The 22683-nt window shown below is 44.9% G+C and overlaps 1 protein-coding gene across 1 annotated transcript in view; it reads left to right on the top strand.

Annotated features, from left to right (window-relative positions):
• Nucleotides 1–22683, top strand: part of LOC130537297 (uncharacterized) — a 253319-nt gene that overhangs the window by 64296 nt on the left and 166340 nt on the right. Inside the window, 2 exon segments of the mRNA XM_057053982.1 lie at nt 7678–7851; nt 8058–8231. Of these exon segments, the coding sequence (XP_056909962.1) occupies nt 7678–7851; nt 8058–8231 (348 nt within the window).

The following is a 22683-nucleotide window of genomic DNA, read 5'->3' as shown; positions in this document are numbered from 1 at the left end:
TCTTTGATGGCCTGGATGAAAGCAGATTTTCACTGGGTTTCAACAACCATCAGCTCATCTGTGATGTCACACAAGTATCGTCTGTTGAGGTGCTCCTGGTGAACCTCATCCAGGGGAACCTGCTTCCCTCAGCTCTCATCTGGATCACCTCCAGACCTGCAGCAGCCTATCAGATTCCTCCCTCGTGTGTTGACAGGATCACAGAAGTACGAGGCTTCACTGACTCCCAGAAGGAGGAGTACTTCAGGAGGAGGTTCAGTGATGAAGATCTGTCCAAGAGAATCATCTCACACATCAAGGCCTCCAGGAGCCTCCACATCATGTGTCTGATCCCAGTTTTCTGCTGGATCACTGCTATAGTTCTGGAGGACATGATGACCAGAGACCAGAGAGGAGAGCTGCCCCAAACCCTGACTGACCTCTACTCACACTTCCTGAGGGTTCAGATAAAGAGGAAGAAGCAGAAGTATGGAGGAAAGCAGAGACCAGGGAAACTGACTGAGGCTGACAAAGAACTCCTTCTGAAGTTGGGTCGGCTGGCGTTTGAACATCTGGAGAAAGGAAACATCATGTTCTACTCAGAAGACCTGGAGCAATGTGGACTGGACGTCTCCGAGGTGTCGGTGTACTCAGGAGTTTGTACAGAGATCTTCAAGAGAGAGAGTGTGATCTTCCAGAAATCAGTCTACTGCTTTGTTCATCTGAGCATTCAGGAGTTTCTGGCTGCCGTCTCCATGTTCCACCGTTACAGAAAAGACACAGCGGTTATAAGTCAGTTCCTAGAATATTCTGAACCAGTCACATCTCTTGATGACTTCCTCAGGAGAGCACTAATGAAATCTCTCAAAAGTGAAAATGGCCACCTGGACTTGTTTGTTCGCTTCCTTCATGGTCTCTCTCTGGAGTCCAATCAGAGGATCTTGGGTGGACTGTTGGATCAGACAGACAACCACCCAGAAACCATCCAGAAGGTCCTCAACAACCTGAAGGAGGTGAACAGTGATGAAATCTCCCCAGACAGAAGCATCAACATCTTCCACTGTCTGATGGAGATGAAGGATCAGTCAGTCCATCAGGAGATCCAAGAGTTCCTGAAGTCAGAGAAGAAATCAAAGAGGAGACTGTCAGAGATCCACTGTTCAGCTCTGGCCTACCTGCTGCAGATGTCAGAGGAGGTTCTGGATGAGCTGAACCTGCACCATTACAACACCTCAGAGGAGGGACGACGTCGCCTGATTCCAGCTGTGAGGAACTGCAGGAAGGCGTGTAAGTAAAGATTTTTGGGGCCGGACATCGGCGTTTAAATCAAGCGAGTGGATCATGTCAGGTAGCAATACCCCCTCCAGTGGTCATTCCTTCAATTCTTTATCTCCATTGCAGCGTCCATTAATTAAAAAAAACAACAATTCATCCAGAAATGTTCAACACTGGCTGGATATAAGTTCAAAGGTCAATCCAGACAAACCAACATAAGGCAGGAATAATAGGAGCCACAAGTTAACTGACTATCATCAAATTACTGTCATGTCATTAAATCACTTTTGTTTGTTTGTATACATCGTATTAAACAACAGAAAACACATTTTAACTAATGACACGTGACTATTTTGCTTCATTTGTTCAACGTAAAAACAGCCGGCCTCGTTGGTTTAAATGGGTGTTTTAGGTCTTTGTGGTGGTTCCGTTTGGAGCCTTTATGTGACCCACAAAGTTGTTTGACCCTTTCCACACCCGTTAGGTGGCAACTTCATCACTAGCAACAAAAGGTGCAGTGAAAATGATTTGAAGGGAAACAGGCAGATATAACAGAAGCTGAGGGCAATCGATGCAACCAGAGACTCTGATGTCATCGATCGGATCGCTGAATTAAGACTTGACGCACCATCGTACAAATTGGATGAAATGCAAAATATCCAAAGAGCCGATAGACAGATAAAAAGATGCACGTTTCTTTAAACCATTTGCTATAATCATTTTAAATATTGAGTAATTATGAGCTGTTCTAAAATAAGACAAATGTTGAGAATAATTCAGTTGCATTTCAGATCTGATGGTCGTTCAAACTGTTGCTCTACGGTGTTGAATTTAGCTTTTCCAGGAAATGAGCTACATTTGTGTTGAGGTCGATTCTCAGATAAGTTGATGAGAAATCCCAAAGTTTGACTCACTATTTTTGTTTCATACACAACAGACTGTCTGATAGTTTTCTTTCAACGAGTCATTGGGAAGTTGTGGCCTCAGCAATGACGTCAAACCCTTCTCATCTACGGGAGCTGGACTTAATCAACCAAAGCCTGACAGATGCCGGAGTAAAGTTACTGTCTTCTGCAATGATGCATCCAAACTGCAGACTGGAGACGCTCAGGTCAGGAGGCCTCTGTTGGTCTAAATTTCTTTACATTTTCTGCTTTTCTCTTCATTTTCAGATTTAGAAATGTGTTTTTATTTGACCCATTTATTCCTTTTCCAGGCTGTGGCTCTGCAGTTTATCAGAGATCAGCTGTGGCTCTCTGGCCTCGGCGCTGAGGTCCAATCCCTCCCATCTGAGGGTTCTGGACCTGAGACAGAACCAGCTGCAGGATTCAGGAGTGAAGCTGCTCTGTGGTGCTCTCCAGGATCCTCTCTGTGAGCTGGAGACTCTCAGGTCAGTCAGAGATGATCTAGTACTTTCCCAGGTGTAACTAGTTAGACAATAAATGTTTCCATGTTTGATCTTTGTTATAAACGTAGTGTTACAGTTCTCAGAAAAAAGACCACACAGGACAGATTTGCAGTATTAAATTGGTTGTGGAAATCTGTCCCATGTGAGGATGGTCATCAATGACTAGAAAGGAAGTATCAGTTGTAGATTTGTCTTGTTTTATTTTAGGCTGGCCACAAAACCGCCCAAACATTCAGACCAATCAAAAATGGTTCTTCCTGTCTCAGAAGGAAAACTAGAAACCCAAAAAGAAAGCTGCTGCAGTGTGCCATGCCCCTTCTCTCCTGAGAAAAGCCATCCCAAAAAAGAGAAAAGCCCAAGTGTGAAGTGAGCACCCTGTTAAACCTTGGTACCGAAAGCCTGCAATCATTCTCATCTTAGGTGGCTTCATTCCAGCCAGAAGCCCAAACCTGCCTCCCTCTTAAAGGGGCAGCAGGTCAGTCCAACCACAGAAACCTTCATGAAGATCTGAAGCTTTCAGCACACAATTGTTGCACCTCACTTCCATTGGAGTCCAAATCAGAAGTCAACAAGTTGATTCTCAGAATCAGAATCAGAATCAGGTTTATTGCCATTGTTCATGTAATACACAGTATTACACAAACTAGGAATGTGTCATGGTGTGCCGCTGCTGCGACATTCAACATAAAGAAGACCACACTAGAATAAGATAAATAATAAAATAAGACATATATACAGTATATACATAATAGTGAGTGGTAAGAAATAGTGCAGGTCCAAGCAGGAGTAATATATCGCTCGTGAGTCCGGCTGGCTGCTGTTCATGGTGCTTAGTGATAAGTCACTTGGTGTTCAGCAGCCTGATGGCAGAGGGGAAGAAGCTGTTTGTGTAGCGGGAGGTTTGGTCGAATGGACCGTAGTCTCCTGCCTGAGGGGAGGGGGGAAAACAGTCCGTGACCAGGGTGGGTGGGAAGGTCGGCCGTGATCCGACCTGCACACCTCCGGGTCCTGGAGATATACAGGTCCTGGATGGATGGAAGCCTGCAGCCCATCACCTTCTCGGCAGCGCGCACGACGCGCTGCAGCCTCAGTCTGTCCCTGACGGTGGCGCCAGCAAACCACACGGTGATGGAGGAGGTGAGGACGGACTCGATGATGGCCGTATAAAACTGCGCCAACATCCTGGGAGGCAGTTTGAGCTTCCTCAGCTTCCGTAGGAAGAACATCCTTTGCTGGGCTTCTTGACGAGGGAGCTGATGGTTGGCTCCCACTTAAGGTCCCGGGTGATGGTGGTGCCCAGGAAGCGGAAGGAGTCCGCGATGGTGATGGGGGAGTCCATGAGGGCAAGGGGGGGCAAAGGGGCTGTGACTTTCCTGAAGTCCACAATCATCTCCACTGTTTTCTGAGCGTTCAGCTGCAGGTTGTTGTGTCCGCACCAGGACACCAGTCGAGCCACCTCCCTCCTGTAGGCAGTCTCGTCGCCATTGGAGATGAGTCCGATGAGGGTGGTGTCATCTGCAAACTTGATCAGCTTGACAGACTGGTGGCTTGAGGTGCAGCAGCAGTTAGTGTACAGGGAGAAGAGCAGGGGGAAAGTACACAGCCCTGGGGTGATCCAGTGCTGATGGAGACAGAGTCCGAGACTCTTCCCCAGCCGCACATGCTGCCTCCGATCCGTCAGGAAGTGAGTGATCCACCTGCAGAGGGAGGCAGGCACACTAAGCTGGGACAGCTCGTCCTGTAGCAGAGCGGGGCGGATGGTGTTGAATGCAGAGCTGAAGTCCACCAACAGGATCCTCGCGTAGGTTCCCGGGGAGTCCAGATGCTGCAGGATGGAGTGAAGGGCCAGGTTGACCGCGTCGTCCACAGATCTGTTGGCTCTGTAGGCGATCTGCAGTGGATCCAGGAGGGGGGTGGTGATGGACTTGAGGTGTGGCAGGATCAGGCGCTCTAAGGACTTCATGACTACAGAGGTGAGCGCCACAGGTCTGTAGTCGTTAAGCCCAGTGATCCGTGGCTTCTTGGGGACAGGGACGATGGTTGAAGTTTTGAGGCAGGCTGGCACCTGGCACGACTCCAGGGAGGAGTTGAAGATGTCTGTGAAGACAGGAGGCAGCTCCTCTGCGCAGTGCCTCAGGGTGGAAGGAGACACGCCGTCCGGGCCAGGGGCCTTGTTCAACCTGGCGAACTGCCTGCGCACATCCTGTTCACTGATGGTGAATGAAGGGGGGGAGGAGGGGGGAACTGGTGGTAAGTGATGGGGGGGGACTGATGGTGAGTGGAGGGGGTAGGGACTGCCTTTGATGGAGTGAGGTCCATGGGGGCAGTGGCACTGGGGGGAGGGGAGGGTTGGGCATGGCTGACGAGGTGTCAAAGCGGGCATAGTGGAGGGACAGGCTCTGACAAAGGGCTCCTGACCCTCTGAAGCCTGAGGCCTGTAGTCGGTGATCTGCCTCAGGCCTCCACACAGAAGCAGAGTCGTTAGCAGTAAACTGCTGCTGAAGTTTCTCCAAATACACAGATTTAGCTCTCCTCAGTTCCCTGCTAAACCGGTATTTGGCCTCTCTGTAGCAGTCTCTGTCTCCACTTTTCAGCGCTGCCTCCTTTTCTTTCCTGATCTGTCTGAGTCTCGGTGTGAACCAGGGCTTGTCATTGGAGTAACTCACCCTAGTGCGCGTTGTAGTAGAATGCGCTCCTCACAAAAGTGGATATATGAGGTCCCAGTGTCCGTGTACTCATCCAGATCATGTGTGGCCCCTTTAAACATGTCCCAGTCAGTTGTATCCAGGCACATGCGCAGCTCCTCCACAGCCTCACTGGTCCATCTCTTCGTGGTGCTCACGGATGGCTTTATTAGTTTAAGTTTCTGTCTGTATGTGGGGATCAGGTGGACCATCACGTGATCAGACAGTCCTAGCGCAGCACGGGGGACGGCCCGATACGCGTCCTTCACTGTGGTGTAGCAGTGATCCAGCGTGTTATCTGCTCTGGTGGGGCATTTGATAACTGTTTGTACCAGGGGAGCTCGTAACTCAGGTTGCTCTGATTAAAGTCGCCAAGCACGATAACCAGAGCGTCGGGATAGGTCCGCTCCACTTGTTGAATACAGTCCGCGAGCGTGCGCTGAGCCTCGCGCACGTCCGCGTCTGGCGAGATGTAAACAGAGGCCAGAATGAATGAAGCGAACTCACGCGGAGAACAGAAGGGTCTGCAGTTGATGAAGAGGTATTCCAAAGTAGGAGAACAGTGCTGAGAGATCACAGTCACATCAGTGCACCAGTCGCTGTTGATGTAGAAGCAGACTCCACCGCCTGCTCTCTCCCCAGAGAGCGCCAGGAACAGCTGGAATCCCCCGAGGAGGAGCAGCTGGAATCCCCCGAGGAGGAGCGCGCTGTCCGGTGTCTCTTTCCTGAACCAGGTTTCAGTGAAGCAGAGAACACACGAGGTGGAGAAATCTTTAATCCGCATCAGCAACTTCAGCTCGTTCATTTTGTTACAAAGTGAGTTGGCGTTGGACAGAAAGATCCCAGGCAGCGCCGTGCGCGAGCCTCTCCTGCGTAGTCTCGCCAGGGCACCGGCCCGTCTTCCTCTCCTCCGCCGTCTCACCTTTTGGGCCAAAAAGTGAACCAGGTCGGCTGCAGGAGCCAGAAAAACTGGAAGTAAGTCCGTGGGGGTGAGAGTCCTAATGTTTAGTAGCTCTTCACGGGTGTAAGAGCAGGCAGACACACAATTAACAAACAAAAATAGACAAACAAGAACGCAGCAAGACACCAAGGCGACCGCTCTGGGCGCCATTTTAGATCCTTCTACACCGATTCTAAACAATGCAACCATTTTAAAAAGGTTTCCATCCATAAGTTTTCACAAATATTTAGATAAATCTGTTTGTTCATCGCCTCCTTCTGTTGTAATGGTCATTAAAGAAAATGACCTTATTGGAGTTTTTCTCCTCACAAATATGACTTTCTATGAACGATGCAATAAATGCAGCTTGCAATCTAAGACAATATGGAAGTATGTGTATATAATAGTAGTGGAAGTAGCTCATAAAATAATACATTTGCTCTTCTCATCGAATCTCTCTATGTTATTAAAGAGAAACCTGGTCTTAGTCAACAACATCTAAGAGATCAGCCAAAAATCCTAATTTTATACAATCTAATATAAAACAGGAGAGAAGACTCTTTCTGCAGAGACACTGGTGGCAGGAATGCAGAAGTATCACCTGCTCAACTTGGAAGGTGGAGCAGAAACCACCAGCTGAGAAGGTCCTCAGCGAGAGGAAGTGGTGGAGAACCATGAAACTTGCTAAGCTCCACCTCAGCTCCAGAGACGGGCTGAGCTGGAGCTGTGGCACCAGGTATCGCCCAGAAGAGCCTCCAACAAACAAGCTCTTCTCTTGGGAGGAGAGGGCTTTGAATCTCAGCTCAGTGTGCTTGTCTCTAGTAGGTGGCAGCTGCACCTTTTCCTGAGCTCCTTGTTGATGCCCTGAGGGGAATTGATGCTCCAGCAATGTTTTCTGGCAGCACTGAGCTTGCAGTGGGGCAATCAAACACACTGTGGGGGGGCTCTCTTTCCTTCTCTCATCTGGAGAACAAGTGACACCAGCTGCCAATCATTGTTGGAGAAATGTGCAGTCAGGGGAACGATGCGTCCAGACTATAGCCACCCTTCCAGCATCCAGCAGTGTGATTTGGTTTCACCAGAGAGTGTAGGGATTGCAGGGTCGCTGCAGCATCGCCCACAAGCTATCAGGAGTGGGTCGCTTTGTCCCAACTCCTGACAAGGGTTGAGTGCTATTGAGAAATGTGGTCTCACAAACTTGGAAGGTATTTTGACCTACACACACTTTACATACGGTGTAGATCTTGTCCAACCGCCCTGAAAGAACCCAAAATAGGAACATACGGCAGATAAGCCGGTGCAGGACCAGAGGTTTGTTGCTTGTGAGCTGTGTTTTGCTCTGGTACATGTTGATTTTTATTTGTCTTCTCTCAAAATAATTGTTATTTTAGTCTAAGACGCTGCAGTTTATCAGAGACCAGCTGTGATTCTGTGGCCTCAGCTCTGAAGTCCAACCTCTCCCATCTGAGGGTTCTGGACCTGAGCGACAACACGTTGCAGGATTCAGGAGTGAAGCGGCTCTGTTCTGGACTGGAGAGTCCAAACTGTAAACTGGAGAGGCTCAGGTCAGTCTTCATTTTTCTACCTATATACCAGCTGCTAAGATGGTGAAGTGAGGCTGTTCTCAATCCTGCTGTGATGCACCACATTAAAACAATTCCTTGTAATATCGTGAATTCAGGTCTGACCCAACTAAGAACTAACGTAGGTTTAGTACTGACGCAGATAACATGCAGACCTGCACCGTATAACCTCATCCTGCATTTTTCAGATTGATTAAGTGCAGCTTATCAAAGATCAGCTGTGGCTCTCTGGCCTCGGCGCTGAGGTCCAATCCCTCCCATCTCAGAGAACTGGACCTGAGTCAGAACCAGCTGCAGGATTCAGGAGTGAAGCTGCTCTGTGGTTTTCTCCACTTTCCAAACTGTCGACTGGAAACTCTGAGGTAAACACCATTCTCAAAAATGTCCATTATTCCATCCGAGGGTCCTCACACTTTCTGAGTGTGTGTGTTGTGCCCAGTTCCTTCAGGAGGGGGGGCCACACGGGGACCACTTATTCATGATAAATTGATTTAAGGACAATGAAAAAGCCGACAGATGGTAACCAAAATTAGACAAAACTAGGTGAGGGTGCCTGGTAGACACCAGCCACGAGGAGGGAGATGGTGAGGGAGACAGGAAGTCATCTAAGACAGGTTGTGCCTTTAAAGATGAGCCACAGGTGAGATGGATCTCCATGATGAGATGGGAGGGAAAGAGGTGGGAGAACCTGGGAAGAGTGAGGGCCAGAACAATATATATTCTCCTCTGGAACAGTGCAAACCTGAGAGGTTGGAATTGTGGTAATTACATATTACTATCATTTTTTAACCTGGAACTAAATTAAATATTTACAGATCATGCCTTTGATTAACCTTTCAGATTAATGCTGGTTTCACTTATAACCTTATAAAAGTTTCCCTTCTTTATTTAGATTAGAATTCTGCAGCTTATCAGAGATCAGCTGTGGCTCTCTGGCCTTGGCACTGAGGTCCAATCCCTCCCATCTCAGAGAACTGGGCCTGGGTCAGAACCAGCTGCAGGATTCAGGAGTGAAGCTGCTCTGTGGTTTTCTCCAGGATCCAAACTGCCGACTGGAAACTCTGAGGTAAACACCATTCTCAAAAATGTCCATTATTCCATCCGAGGGTCCTCACACTTTCTGAGTGTGTGTGTTGTGCCCAGTTCCTTCAGGAGGGAGGGCCACACGGGGACCACTTATTCATGATAAATTGATTTAAGGACAATGAAAAAGCCCACAGATGGTAACCAAAATTAGACAAAACTAGGTGAGGGTGCCTGGTAGACACCAGCCAACGAGGAGGGAGATGGTGAGGGAGACAGGAAGTCATCTAAGACAGGTTGTGCCTTTAAAGATGAGCCACAGGTGAGATGGATCTCCATGATGAGATGGGAGGGAAAGAGGTGGGAGAACCTGGGAAGAGTGAGGGCCAGAACAATATAGATTCTCCTTTGGAACAGTGCAAACCTGAGAGGTTGGAATTGTGGTAATTACATATTACTGTCATTTTTTAACCTGTAACTAAATTAAATATTTACAGATCATGCCTTTGATTAACCTTTCAGATTAATACTGGTTTCATTTATAACCTTATAAAAGTTTCCCTTCTTTATTTAGATTAAGGGACTGCAGCTTATCAGAGATCAGCTGTGGCTCTCTGGCCTCGGCGCTGAGGTCCAATCCCTCCCATCTCAGAGAACTGGACCTGAGTCAGAACCGGCTGAAGGATTCAGGAGTGAAGCTGCTGTCTGATCTCGTAGAGAATCCACACTATGGGCTGGAGACATTGAGACATTGGTAGAAGCCAGTCAACTCCTGCTCATCTGCTGCATCACTCACTGACCACTGGTGAAGAGCATCTGTGGAAACATCTGCCGTCTACTCCCTCCATAGATGAAAAATTCAGTTTTTAAAAAGCGCTGGTGGACTTTCAGGAGATCAGTCGATGGTCGACAAAGCAGAAGCAGCTTCGCCTTGAAGTTAAATTAGTTCCTGGTATCACACAATGCATCTTTACAAAGTTCTAAATGGCTCCTCGGCCACTCTTATAAGCATGGAAACATTCTCTTAATTGTCTCTTCAAATGTCTGTATTATACGTTACTATTTTACATCATGCCTTCAGAATCTTTAGGGTTTAGTATTTACTGTCTCTGTGACATGGAGCATTGGAATATTTCAGCTGCAGCCAGCAAAAACCCATCAGAATGACGGCTATCGGTGGGAACCACAGGTCATTTGACTTTAGTCAGTCTGTTCAATGTTATAGGATTTATTGCAGTCTAATAAAAACTATGAATAAATGTGGGAAATAGGAAATAAAAAGAAGCAAAATGACCAAATAAATCTCCCATGAATACTGTAAATTTAAAGATGTCAAGAATGGAATATCAGCTTAAATGGAATCAAACATAAAGTGAAAAGGCCTCCTTTAAGTTTACTGCAAAAATAAACACTAAATCAAGAGCGACACGCGCCAAAAACGTCTCATTCTCTCTTCTGTCTCCACTCATTCTTTTATATTCTCTTAAGATAATGGGGACGGGGTCGTGTGATAACAAAACAACCTAATTGGGGACTATATTTTTGTTGCAAGAACTTTGGCTCTTCAGAAGTTTCTATGTTGGCTTCCACAGATTGTGCATCCACTAGAAACTCTGTGTTTTTGAGGAACTACCAGGAGTGGCTGGAGTGGAGGCCAATGACGCTATAGCTACATATAGCTACATATAGATCACCGTTATCCTCAACCCAAAAGACCACCAGTTGGTGCAGCAATACTAAAGATAGGAGGTTGTGGTCGTTGCGCAGACGCGGAGTGATATCACGCACAAACGTGCCCTATGTTCTATATACCGTATGTTCGCGACCACAGGGCGCACCGTATTAAAAGGTGCAGCCTCAGTTACGGGTGCTATTTCTGTATTTAACACATACATCAGGCGCTCCGGATTATAGGGCGCGGGCATGGTAAAACATACCGCTACGATAGCTTAAAACATGCATGCTAGCGCGTATTTAGCAATTTTGCAATAGCCGGCAAGTTGAACAACCGACAACAATGTTTCCAAAATTAAAATTTTCGTATTTTTCGTATTTTGTTATTAAACCCCGGAGGGCTGAAGCAGGACCGCTGTTAAAAATGTATCAGTCCGCGCTTCCAGTTCTGGTGCAACGTCCAGTTCTAAATGTATGAATCCGCGTATTGACGTTTCAACGTCCCATCAGTAAACGGAGAGATTTGGATATAGTCCCCCTGAGGTGGTGTTTTTAGAGCAGTTCTTAACAACTTTCTCTTTGCCTGATAAGAGGTCCAAACATTATTTCACTTCCCTATAAAATACTCTAAAATTTGCCATTCAAGATCAGATACCACCAGGTATAATTCATCCTCTAAATGTTCACAATTTCTTATTCTGTCAGGCTGTTTTTAAACCTTTGGCAACATCAAATAAAGTACTCAACTGGTATTATGTCAGGCTGGTTTACATCCCATTAAAGAAGCCAGCAGAAATAAAGCACAACAGTTACACAGACTACGCACAATAATATAGAGGATATAAAAAACAGTGTTGAGATGGGTTGTGTCACTTTAGTAAAATCAAAGCATTTTTCTTTATGTGCCAGCAACGAACACAATCTAAGAAGTCTTTGACACTAAACATATGGAGCTCCTATAGAACAGACTAAAGATTTGTTGTTATTAAGATAAAGAAATGCAACATTTCCCCCAGAGAAACGATGGCGATGGAAAAAGCCCTGGCTGTGTGTGTGCATCACAGCAGGCGTGGGTTCTCCTCTCTGGAGTCATGCGGGGCTCCTTTGAAGGGCAGATGAGGAGGTTGGTTACAGATTCCCCTCAGAAAGATGATTACGGTGCCAAAGGTCATCACCGGGGTAACCAGGAAGAGGCAGAGTGGGTCTACTGTACGAGCGATGCCGCTCCAGTTATCCTTCTCCTGTCAGGACCAGACATTTACGCCACTTTTGATCTTTTTAAATCAGACTTTGGGTTGAGGACTCTGTTTGAACCCTCTGAGCTCATTGTCGTCGTTCTTGTTGCGCATGTGTTTAATGATGTAGTGGCTCCATCCACAGCCGGCTTGATCTCTGCGTACAGCTGATGGCTCCTCCCTCTTCTTGTGGTTTCACAGCTCCACACAGACACCAAAGCTCAGAACTCAAATGAAGCTACTGATGCTTCTATATCTCATGTGTTTAAATGTTTCTGGAAACGTCCTGGCAGCGTGTGTGACTCGGGTCACCAGTCCGTGTCTCCCAGACTGTTTCTCAAACATCAGCTCACTGCGGGACTTCACACTGTCGTACTCCTCAGCCGAGGCAATGGAGCCCACTGAGCTGGATCGCCGCGGTAACGCTCCATCCCAGTACGGCTCTGCCTCAGCAGGGCGGGACATGCGCAAGATGCGGGGTAATCACTGGAGGAAGAGCTGGCAGAAAAAGAAAACAGGATTTGGAACACTGATACTGATGTGTGTGTGTGTGTGTGTGTTATAGTGGGAAAACCACATGTTCATATATCCTCTTTCATATGTTATTAAGTCACATGTTCATATATCCTCTTTCATATGTTATCAAGTCACATGTTCATATATCCTCTTTCATATGTTATTAAGTCACATGTTATATATCCTCTTTCATATGTTACTATGTCACATGTTCATATATCATCTTTCATATGTTATTAAGTCATATCTTCATATATCCTCTTTCATATGTTATTAAGTCACATGTTCATATATCCTCTTTCATATGTTATTAAGTCATATGTTCATATATCCTCTTTCATATGTTATTAAGTCACATGTTCATATATCCTCTTTCATATGTATTAAGTCATATGTTCATATATCCTCTTTCATATGTTATCAAACCACATGTTCATATATCCTCTTTCATATGTTATTAAGTCATATGTTCATATATCCTCTTTCATATGTTATTAAGTCATATGTTCATATATCCTCTTTCATATGTTATTAAGTCACATGTTCATATATCTTCTTTCATATGTTATTAAGTCATATGTTCATATATCCTCTTTCATATGTTATTAAGTCATATGTTCATATATCCTCTTTCATATGTTATTAAGTCATATCTTCATATATCCTCTTTCATATGTTATTCAGTCACATGTTCATATATCCTCTTTCATATGTTATGAAGTCACATGTTCATATATCCTCTTCATATGTTATCAAACCACATGTTCATATATCCTCTTTCATATGTTATTAAGTCATATGTTCATATATCCTCTTTCATATGTTATTAAGTCACATGTTCATATATCTTCTTTCATATGTTATTAAGTCATATGTTCATATATCCTCTTTCATATGTTATTAAGTCATATGTTCATATATCCTCTTTCATATGTTATTAAGTCATATGTTCATATATCCTCTTTCATATGTTATTCAGTCACATGTTCATATATCCTCTTTCATATGTATTAAGTCACATGTTCATATATCCTCTTTCATATGTTATCAAACCACATGTTCATATATCCTGATGTTCATCTGTTCAACAAAGGGACAACAGGATGTGTGTGTCTTACCTGTTTGGTCCACTCAGACATGACGTGCGTGCTCGGCGTCCTGAAGTGGAGGTTGAGGACGACCACACAGTTCAGCACCACCACCGTCACCACCACCATGATGAACATCAAATATCTTCAGCACACAAACACACTCAGGTGTTTTCCATTTTTTAAATCTCAGCCGGTTGTCACCTGGTTCTGCAGCCCTAATGTATATATAGTTTGGAGAAGCAGAATATATCTGATTCAGAGTTAAAGTGATGTGGAGTAAATGGTGCGTTTACCTACTTCACAATAAGAGGAATGGACGTGGATGTTTCTGGAGCCTTTGAGAGATCAAGAGTAGGAAGCAGCACTGAGATGGACAGTGTCATCTTCTCACCACCTACACACACACACACATTTTTATTATCCTTTTTAAAATATATTCAAAAATCTGTTGGGGAGCTAATTTATGTTTCTCGATTAATGGCGGCCCCTCAGCTCCGCCCACTACCGATGTTTGCTGTTAGCTGTGTTGTCCCGTGCTGACGTGATATTCAGCTATAATGTCTGATTCTTTGGGTGCTGTTGAAGGTTAACTCAGTTCATGTAGTTGTGATTCTGAAAAGGTCCCAGACTGTTAATCTGCCTGACGCTGGCTTCAGTACGTTCTGTGACTCTGCACTGACTGTCTGCGGGCAGGTAGTAGACCAGCGAGGCCAGGAAGGAGATGAGCACGCAGGGGATGATGATGTTGACCACGTAGAAGAGAGGTTTGCGTCTGATGACCAGGTAGAAGGTGATGTCCTGATGCTTGTTGCTCTCCATGGGAATGTGTTTGTAGGTGTTTCTCTTGGCGGGTCGGTGGATGATCTCCCACTCACCATTCTCTGTTGGTCAAAGCCAGAGTTCAGACACAAGTGATGAAGTTATGACTGTCAGTCTGGTTGGAGCTGCAGCCAGTCTGAAGGCTCAGGCTCTGGTGAAAACAACTTCTCTGCATGTATCAACAGCATCCAGTACACTGAAAGTCCCCAACAAGCTCCAGGACTGTATGCAGTAAAAAATAAAAATAAATGGAAATGAATCTTTACTTGGTTACCTGTAAAGCTTGCAGGATCAATCATGATCCATTCAACCGTCCACTTGGTTTCAATGACTATGTCTTCCTTCAGGAGCAACCTGATCTCTTTGGCATTGTACGTTAGAGAGCTGCAAGGCAACATGGAAATGCAGTTCAGAATTTAAAAAGCCTTTTTTCCGACTGGGAGAGTTTAGCTGCACCGTGCATTTTATTTTTGCACCTTTTTCTCCTCTCATATGTGTTTAGATTCTATAAAATCTTGACTCAGCTCAGTTTAAAACATCATGTCAGAGTTTGTCTGCGTTTCAAACAACAATGAAAAATCCTGCCCGTGCATACGTGAATTTGAGCGTGCAGTCCTGCCAGTCAAAGGGGAAATATTTGACGCTGATGGAGCAGGACGATCTGAAGATGGCGGGTGGTAACCAGTAGCAGAGACCTGTTGAATCCACCAGAACGTTGCAGTAGTAGGCCACGTTGAATTGGGCATCGTTGCTGAGGAGGTGGTTGTACACACACGGAAATGTATTAAACATAACGAATTCAAGTATAAATAACAGGACAAGTGATACTTGTTCATTGTTATGACTATTTGATCATGTTAAAGGGGTTGAAACCATATTTTGAAAGATGCAGGCGGTGTTTGATTAGAAACTCTTTCTGAACTCTGGTGCTCTGAAACATCTCCGCTTCCACTTTCAGCTGTTTTTATTCTCAATAACATCAAATCATCCATCCATTCAAATCGTGGTCCTGTTGGACCACCAAAGGACAAACTCTTTCCATTTAGCACGGACAAAAAAAACCCAAATCCTATTTAGCAATAAAGCTGTGGGGAGAGTTTGAGGAGCGTTTCTGAGGAACACGCTGCCATATTGGGTCCAAGCTGCTGGGGTTTTTGTTGTTTCCAGGTGAATCGGGGGGGCAGCGGCGTTACCGCCTGTCTCTGCCCCCCCCCCCTCTCCCCGTGGTCGTGGTCACGCCGGGCATCTTTACTGGTCCCGTTTTAAACAGGTTCTGTTGGGAACAGGTGTTCTCCAGAACTGTATTCCAGGCTGCTGTGCTGAAGGGCTGTTTTCAGTAGCAATAGAGCCAGAGTGTGCCTGCTCCATATGAACCCCCCCAGGCCGTGCTTTCCTCCTGGCTGAGCCATAATCAGCTCTGGATGGACTGGTTCACGCTTGGGCTGAGTCAAGATTTGATAGCTTGACTGATTCTTACAGTTTTGGATCAAACCCCCATCTGCTGATTCCAGGAGATCTTTAAAGGATCTCAGAGCTTCAGATCTATGAAGCCTGCTCAGCCCCCGGCAGCGCTGATGAAACCATTTCATTCCTTCAAAAAAGCAGAACATGAAGCTCCAGAAAAGGTTTTTGGATCAAGTTTCCAACAGAACGAGGACAAGTGGGTAAAAGCGCCACTTTAAAGCCTCCAGGCCTCAGAAAACATCCACCTTTAGGATGCCTGACTTTAGAGGATCGTCGGTTCGCTCCGAGCACAAGAACAAACATGTTTAACCTCAGTCCAAGAACATCTGACCTGAAATGATCAAAAAGCTTCAGCGTAAAAAGATGGTGGAGAGAAAGCTGCTGGGAGGTTCTCAGAAGAGAAGTGGCATTAAAGCCAGCTGGAAGAGTCCAGCCTGCTTCCTGCTCCTCCAAACAGGCGTCTCCACACCAACACTGAGGAACACGGGCTTCTGTTCTTCCTTCTTCTCTTCTGACTATTGTGTGTTTGATGAATGCAGCATCCACTCACTGCCCCCCCCCCTCATTTACACTGCTCCTGGTTTCACAATGCTCCTCAGACAGATGCAACCAGAGACACTGATGGCGTCAGACAATAAACCTGAGTGTTGTTGTGTCCGGTTATTAACATGTTCCATGCTTTTCCTCCTGCAACAGTTCATCACACCTGCTCAGGGAAACCTCGGTGTAAAGGAGGTGAAGCCGTGCCTCAGTGACTCTACTTTGCTGTTTTAGAAACTAACAGTTATTAGATGAATATACAGTGTGCACGTACGCGCACACGTGTGTATAAACACTTAATACGTGCGCGGATGTAGACTTTTTAGTACTTTGGGTTCATATACTTTTTAGTATTTTGCAGATACGTGTCTGTATATAAACCAGATCCTCCTGTAATAAAGAACTAAAGGCTGACTGTTGTCACGTGACCTGTCTCCGTCTGTGTCCGATGATGGAACCTGCCTGGAACATCTGGTCCACAGAAAAAGCAAAACAGCTCACAGAACTGGTCCAGTTTAGACCCAAAAATGACATTAAATAATGAAAATGTGTGACACAATAGAAAAATGGACGAATTTTCTATTGGTCATTGACAGTTTCACTCATCGTCATCAGAATTCATCAGAAATATTTAAACCAACAAACTACACACAGAACCGCAAAGTTTAAAGCTTAAAGGGAGCGACAGGTGAAGATTTAAAGCTCAACGCAGCTGAAGAAGTTCCAAAAAGGAGAAATATCATGTGGTGCTTTACCGCCACCCGGTGGACACGCGTGGAACTGCAGACAATAGTTAAACGCGCTCCGACTCATTCTGACCTCTGCTGCTCCTCCTGGACTCCAGGGCTGCAGAAATATGCTGCTTTTACAAGTCTTTCAAATCTGTCAAGCATCATAAATCTTATTTATTTAACCAGGTTGAATAATGGTGGAGAATAGTGTCCGAAAAGCGTCTTTATTTTAAAGTGAACCAGAACAGTTCGGTCCGCGTTCACAGAGAGGCGGAGAGACCTCGAGAGAGTCCAAAACAAGTCCGCGAGGAAAACTCTCAAAAATAGTCAAGCCACAGAAGTCAGGGTTTGGCGATGAGGCCGAAAACACTCCGCCGCTGGCAGACGGGAGTTCTGTCCTTAAATCTAACGGGAGATTGAAGAGAGACCGCAGGTGCGTGTGTCTGCGGGGCCAGCTGTGGCTGATGAGCGGCTCCTCCACGCCCCCTGCAGGTAGACACCCGCAACAACGGTCCCAGAAACTGGGAACCCAACAAACGAGTTTTTAAAAGTATTCCTTTCAGACTAAGCAGGAAGACTGAAGACCGACAAGGTGAGTGGAAACGAAGAGCATTATTGAAAAGAATTGACAGTTGTGTTTGGAGATAAAATCAAGATTTGAAAACATTTTTGTGACTATTGAAGAGCTGCATAGAGCTGAAGAATTCTTGGCTTAAGAAAATTCAACAAGACTTCATATTTAGTTTTAGCACAAAACATCGTTATACATTATAAATGAAGAGGTCTTATTTAACTTTCTTATATTCTGGCTTTAGTTATAGTTGAATAGTCTTTCTAAGTGAAGTTTAGTTTATGTTTCTGCTCTTTGCTACTGATCCTAAAAGAACTTTAAACCCTCCCAGAATGCTTTTATGGTCGTAATATATACGCTATGAAGCTGTTGATTAGGTTTTAAAAGTGAAAGTATTCTGTTCAGACGAAGCAGGAAGAGCGACATTTTTGTGACAGGTGAAAAGCTCTTAGAGTTATAAGAGTTGTTCAACAGTCCAGGTCACAGCTGGATATTTTGGTATTATAATAAACTTTAATAAACTTTAAAAATAATTAAATAAATCCACACAGGATCACAGGACACCAACAGGATTTTGGGTTCATGTTGCACGTTTTCTCCCAGTGGTTTATTGTTCTATGTTGTGGAACCACTGTGAAAGAAATGCAGGAGTGGGTGTCATTTCTTTCATCTATTTTAAATAGAGCAGTGATCTTTGAGGACTTGGATCATAGAAATAATTGAAGAGGGGAACAAAGGAGGGAAGTTAAAAAGTCCTGACTAGTATGTTTATGTAGCACCAGATAATTTAGTGGCTGAGCTGAAGACAGTCCTTTCACCATGTTGGCCTGTGGAAAACCAGTGTTGTCGGGCCGATGGACCAGCGTCCCCGTCGTTGCCGGACCAATTGGCCACCAGTTGGGTTTTGGGATCAAAGTGGGGGCGTTTCCTGTATCCGGTTCTCCTCACGGATCCATGACTACAACATGTTGCTGCAAGTGCAGAGACGTTTGCTCTGGAAAGAACTTTAGAGCACATTCAGTGCTGCAGGATGAGGGGCTGGAAAAGGTGCCAGTTCTTTTCTCACTGCAGGGAACAGTTAAAAAAAACAGCTTAAACTCTGAAAACATGAAAATGATACAGAGACATCATTGATTTATTGATTCAGTTGTTATCCAGAATGGATTAGAAATGTTCCTGTTTGATAAAAATGCAGTGAATTGGGATTATTGAACTCCAACCTCTACAGATTATTTACCTTCATCACGTCTCATCACTATTTCTGATGTTTCCTCAGGATGGACGAGTACAGAGCAGAGTCCACAGTGCCCAGCTGTGTGTCCCTGAAGAGTGACCGGTCCAAATTTGAACCTATCAACTTTGGTATCAGACCTCAAGGCTCACCTTTAAAGTAAGGTTTTCTGAACCACATAACTCTGCCTTAGAACATTTCACAACCATACAAAACATCATTTTGTGTGTATTAGCCTCCACTATCGTGAAAAATGAAATTCATCAGGTCCTTAAAATGAAACGGTGCACCAACATGTGAGGTGTTCGCTCCCATTAACTCCCATGTTAATTTTAGTGTGGTAAATCTTTTAAAACTGAAAATTGCTTCTGTTTTTAACTGGTCATTTCTCCTACATGGGTTAACATCATCTCACTAAAATTCCTAGGCATATATTTTAAAGTTTCCCAACAATATCCATCATTGCAGAGTGCTCCAGCTCTCCATTTAGATACGGATGGGTAAGACATGGCAGGTCTGTGCAGCTTGTTCTGCCACACTGTTCCACCACATGTCATGAAAATTCATTAAAAGGTCTATTTATAAGGCTCCTGGTTCTAATAAACCCATAGACAACAATATCAGTCATTTCTAAATGGTTGAAATAAGCTTTTGAATACGCGTGACCTCTGTGCTATTTAATGATCAGTTTCAGAGACCAGACGACTGTATTTGGAGCATAAATGGAGAACTTTTGTTCTATTCTATGAGTTTATATTCTTGATTTGGCACTTTTATTTTTAACATAAATTCACAATGAGGAAAAGCCACTAAACACTTAGATCAAATACACTTTTCTCCAACTAAACGAGCTTGTTAGAACGTAAATAACTTTATATTTTTTGCTCAGTGTTCATTCAATCTTCAACTGTCAGAGCAAACTGAAAGTAGAAGTGAACGCAGCCTTTCTTAGGCGTTGCTAACGCCCAGTAGACATGTATAACCACTATTCCCATTTTGACAGCTATCAGAAACGGTCTGCTTCCATTGGAGATTCCTCCTGTCCCGAGGGTGAAAAGAAACGGAGAACTGAACTGCAGACTGCCGACCTGAACAACAGCGTCTCACGTAAGCTCGTACATTTGTATTTATAAGATACTTTTGGGTCGGAATAAAGGAACAACTTGTGTATTTACAATGTGCAAGAGAAGATCCAGAGAGCTCTTGTTTGGTTCCACTGGAACCCCTGGACCCTCTGAAGACCTTCCTAAATGCTTAGACAGTATTCAGCAACATTTAGTCATTTAGTTCTGGAAAGTGTTAAAGAGTTGAAGGCAGGTGACCTTTACAGGACAATGGGTCTGCTGAGTATGATGTGTTTGGAGAAGGTTTGATGTGTTTTTCTAAATATCATCCAGCTTTTACCAGCTGTTTAGTCCAAGCAAACTCTTGGAAGACATGGAAATGGTTGTTATAGACTAAATTAGATTGAAACCCAATGAAATAAAAGAATAGGTGTACATAAGAAGACATAACATTTCAAACTGACAGTGAGATGGGTCATTACCCGACTGTTGCTTCTATCATTCAAACATGACAGAATATTTTCCAGTTGAGGACATCTGTGTTACTGCTGTAGATGACAATTGTAAAAGGATTTAAAAGATTGTTTGTTTCAGAGGGTGGTGAACTGCAGGAGGTGATAGAAGGACATAAGATCAGTCTGAAGAGAAGATGTGAACATGTGACTGAAGGAACTCATGAAGCAGGAAGTGGAACCCTGCTGAACAAGATCTACACTGAGCTCTACATCACTGAGGGACAAAGTGAGGAGGTGGACACACAACATGAGGTGAGACAGCTTGAGAGAACCTCCAAGAAGAACATCCAGGACACTCCAATCAAGTGCCAGGACATCTTCAAAGTCTTATCTGAGCAACAGAGACACATCAGAGTGGTTCTGACCAACGGTGTCGCCGGCGTTGGAAAAACCTTCTCAGTGCAGAAGTTCAGTCTGGACTGGGCAGAAGGTTTGGAGAACCAAGACATCAGTCTGGTGCTTCCGCTCTCATGCAGGGAGCTGAACTTGATCAGAGATGAGCAGCACAGTCTTCTCTCACTGCTTCATGTTTTCCATCCAACATTACAGAAGATCAGAGCAAAAGATCTGACTGTCTGGAAACTTCTGTTCATCTTTGATGGCCTGGATGAAAGCAGATTTTCACTGGGTTTCAACAACCACCAGCTCATCTCTGATGTCACACAAGTATCGTCAGTTGAGGTGCTCCTGGTGAACCTCATCCAGGGGAACCTGCTTCCCTCAGCTCTCATCTGGATCACCTCCAGACCTGCAGCAGCCTATCAGATTCCTCCCTCGTGTGTTGACAGGATCACAGAAGTACGAGGCTTCACTGACTCCCAGAAGGAGGAGTACTTCAGGAGGAGGTTCAGTGATGAAGATCTGTCCAAGAGAATCATCTCACACATCAAGGCCTCCAGGAGCCTCCACATCATGTGTCTGATCCCAGTTTTCTGCTGGATCGCTGCTATAGTTCTGGAGGACATGATGACCAGAGACCAGAGAGGAGAGCTGCCCAAAACCCTGACTGACCTCTACTCACACTTCCTGATGGTTCAGATAAAGAGGAAGAAGCAGAAGTATGGAGGAAAGCAGAGACCAGAGGAACTGACTGAGGCTGATAAAGAACTCCTTCTGAAGTTGGGTCGGCTGGCGTTTGAACATCTGGAGAAAGGAAACATCATGTTCTACTCAGAAGACCTGGAGCGATGTGGACTGGACGTCTCCGAGGTGTCGGTGTACTCAGGAGTTTGTACAGAGATCTTCAAGAGAGAGAGTGTGATCTTCCAGAAATCAGTCTACTGCTTTATTCATCTGAGCATCCAGGAGTTTCTGGCTGCCGTCTACATGTTCCACCGTTACACCAGGAAAGACATAGCGGTTATAAATCAGTTCCTAAAATATTCTGAACCAATCCGCTTTTCCGGGTTTGCTGGGTTGTTTACAAATTACGATCCAGCCACATCTCTTGATGGCTTCCTCGGGAGAGCACTAATGAAATCTCTCAAAAGTGAAAATGGCCACCTGGACTTGTTTGTTCGCTTCCTTCATGGTCTCTCTCTGGAGTCCAATCAGAGGATCTTGGGTGGACTGTTGGATCAGAGGAACAGCCACCCAGAAACCATCCAGAAGGTCCTCAACAACCTGAAGGAGGAGAACAGTGATGAATTCTCCCCAGACAGAAGCATCAACATCTTCCACTGTCTGATGGAGATGAAGGATCAGTCAGTCCATCAGGAGATCCAAGAGTTCCTGAAGTCAGAGAAGAAATCACAGAGGGAACTGTCAGAGATCCACTGTTCAGCTCTGGCCTACCTGCTGCAGATGTCAGAGGAGGTTCTGGATAAGCTGAACCTGCAGCAGTACAACACCTCAGAGGAGGGACGACGTCGCCTGATTCCAGCTGTGAGGAACTGCAGGAAGGCCGTGTAAGTAAAGATTTTTGGGGCCGGACATCGGCGTTTAAATCAAGCGAGTGGATCATGTCAGGTAGCAATACCCCCTCCAGTGGTCATTCCTTCAATTCTTTATTTCCATTGCAGCGTCCATTAATTAAAAAAAACAACAATTCATCCAGAAATGTTCAACACTGGCTGGATATAAGTTCAAAGGTCAATCCAGACAAACCAACAAAAGGCAGGAATAATAGGAGCCACAAGTTAACTGACTATCATGAAATTACTGTCATGTCATTAAATAACTTTTGTTTGTTTGTATACATCGTATTCTAACGACAGAAAAACACATTTTAACTAATGACACGTGACTATTTTGCTTCATTTGTTCAACGTAAAAACAGCCGGCCTCGTTGGTTTAAATGGGTGTTTTAGGTCTTTGTGGCGGTTCCGTTTGGAGCCTTTA

The sequence above is a fragment of the Takifugu flavidus genome, chromosome 14 (genome assembly GCF_003711565.1).
Source record: "Takifugu flavidus isolate HTHZ2018 chromosome 14, ASM371156v2, whole genome shotgun sequence".
Lineage (NCBI taxonomy): Eukaryota > Metazoa > Chordata > Actinopteri > Tetraodontiformes > Tetraodontidae > Takifugu > Takifugu flavidus.
Note: the sequence above shows the minus strand (reverse complement) of the source record. Positions and strands in the feature narration are given on the sequence as shown.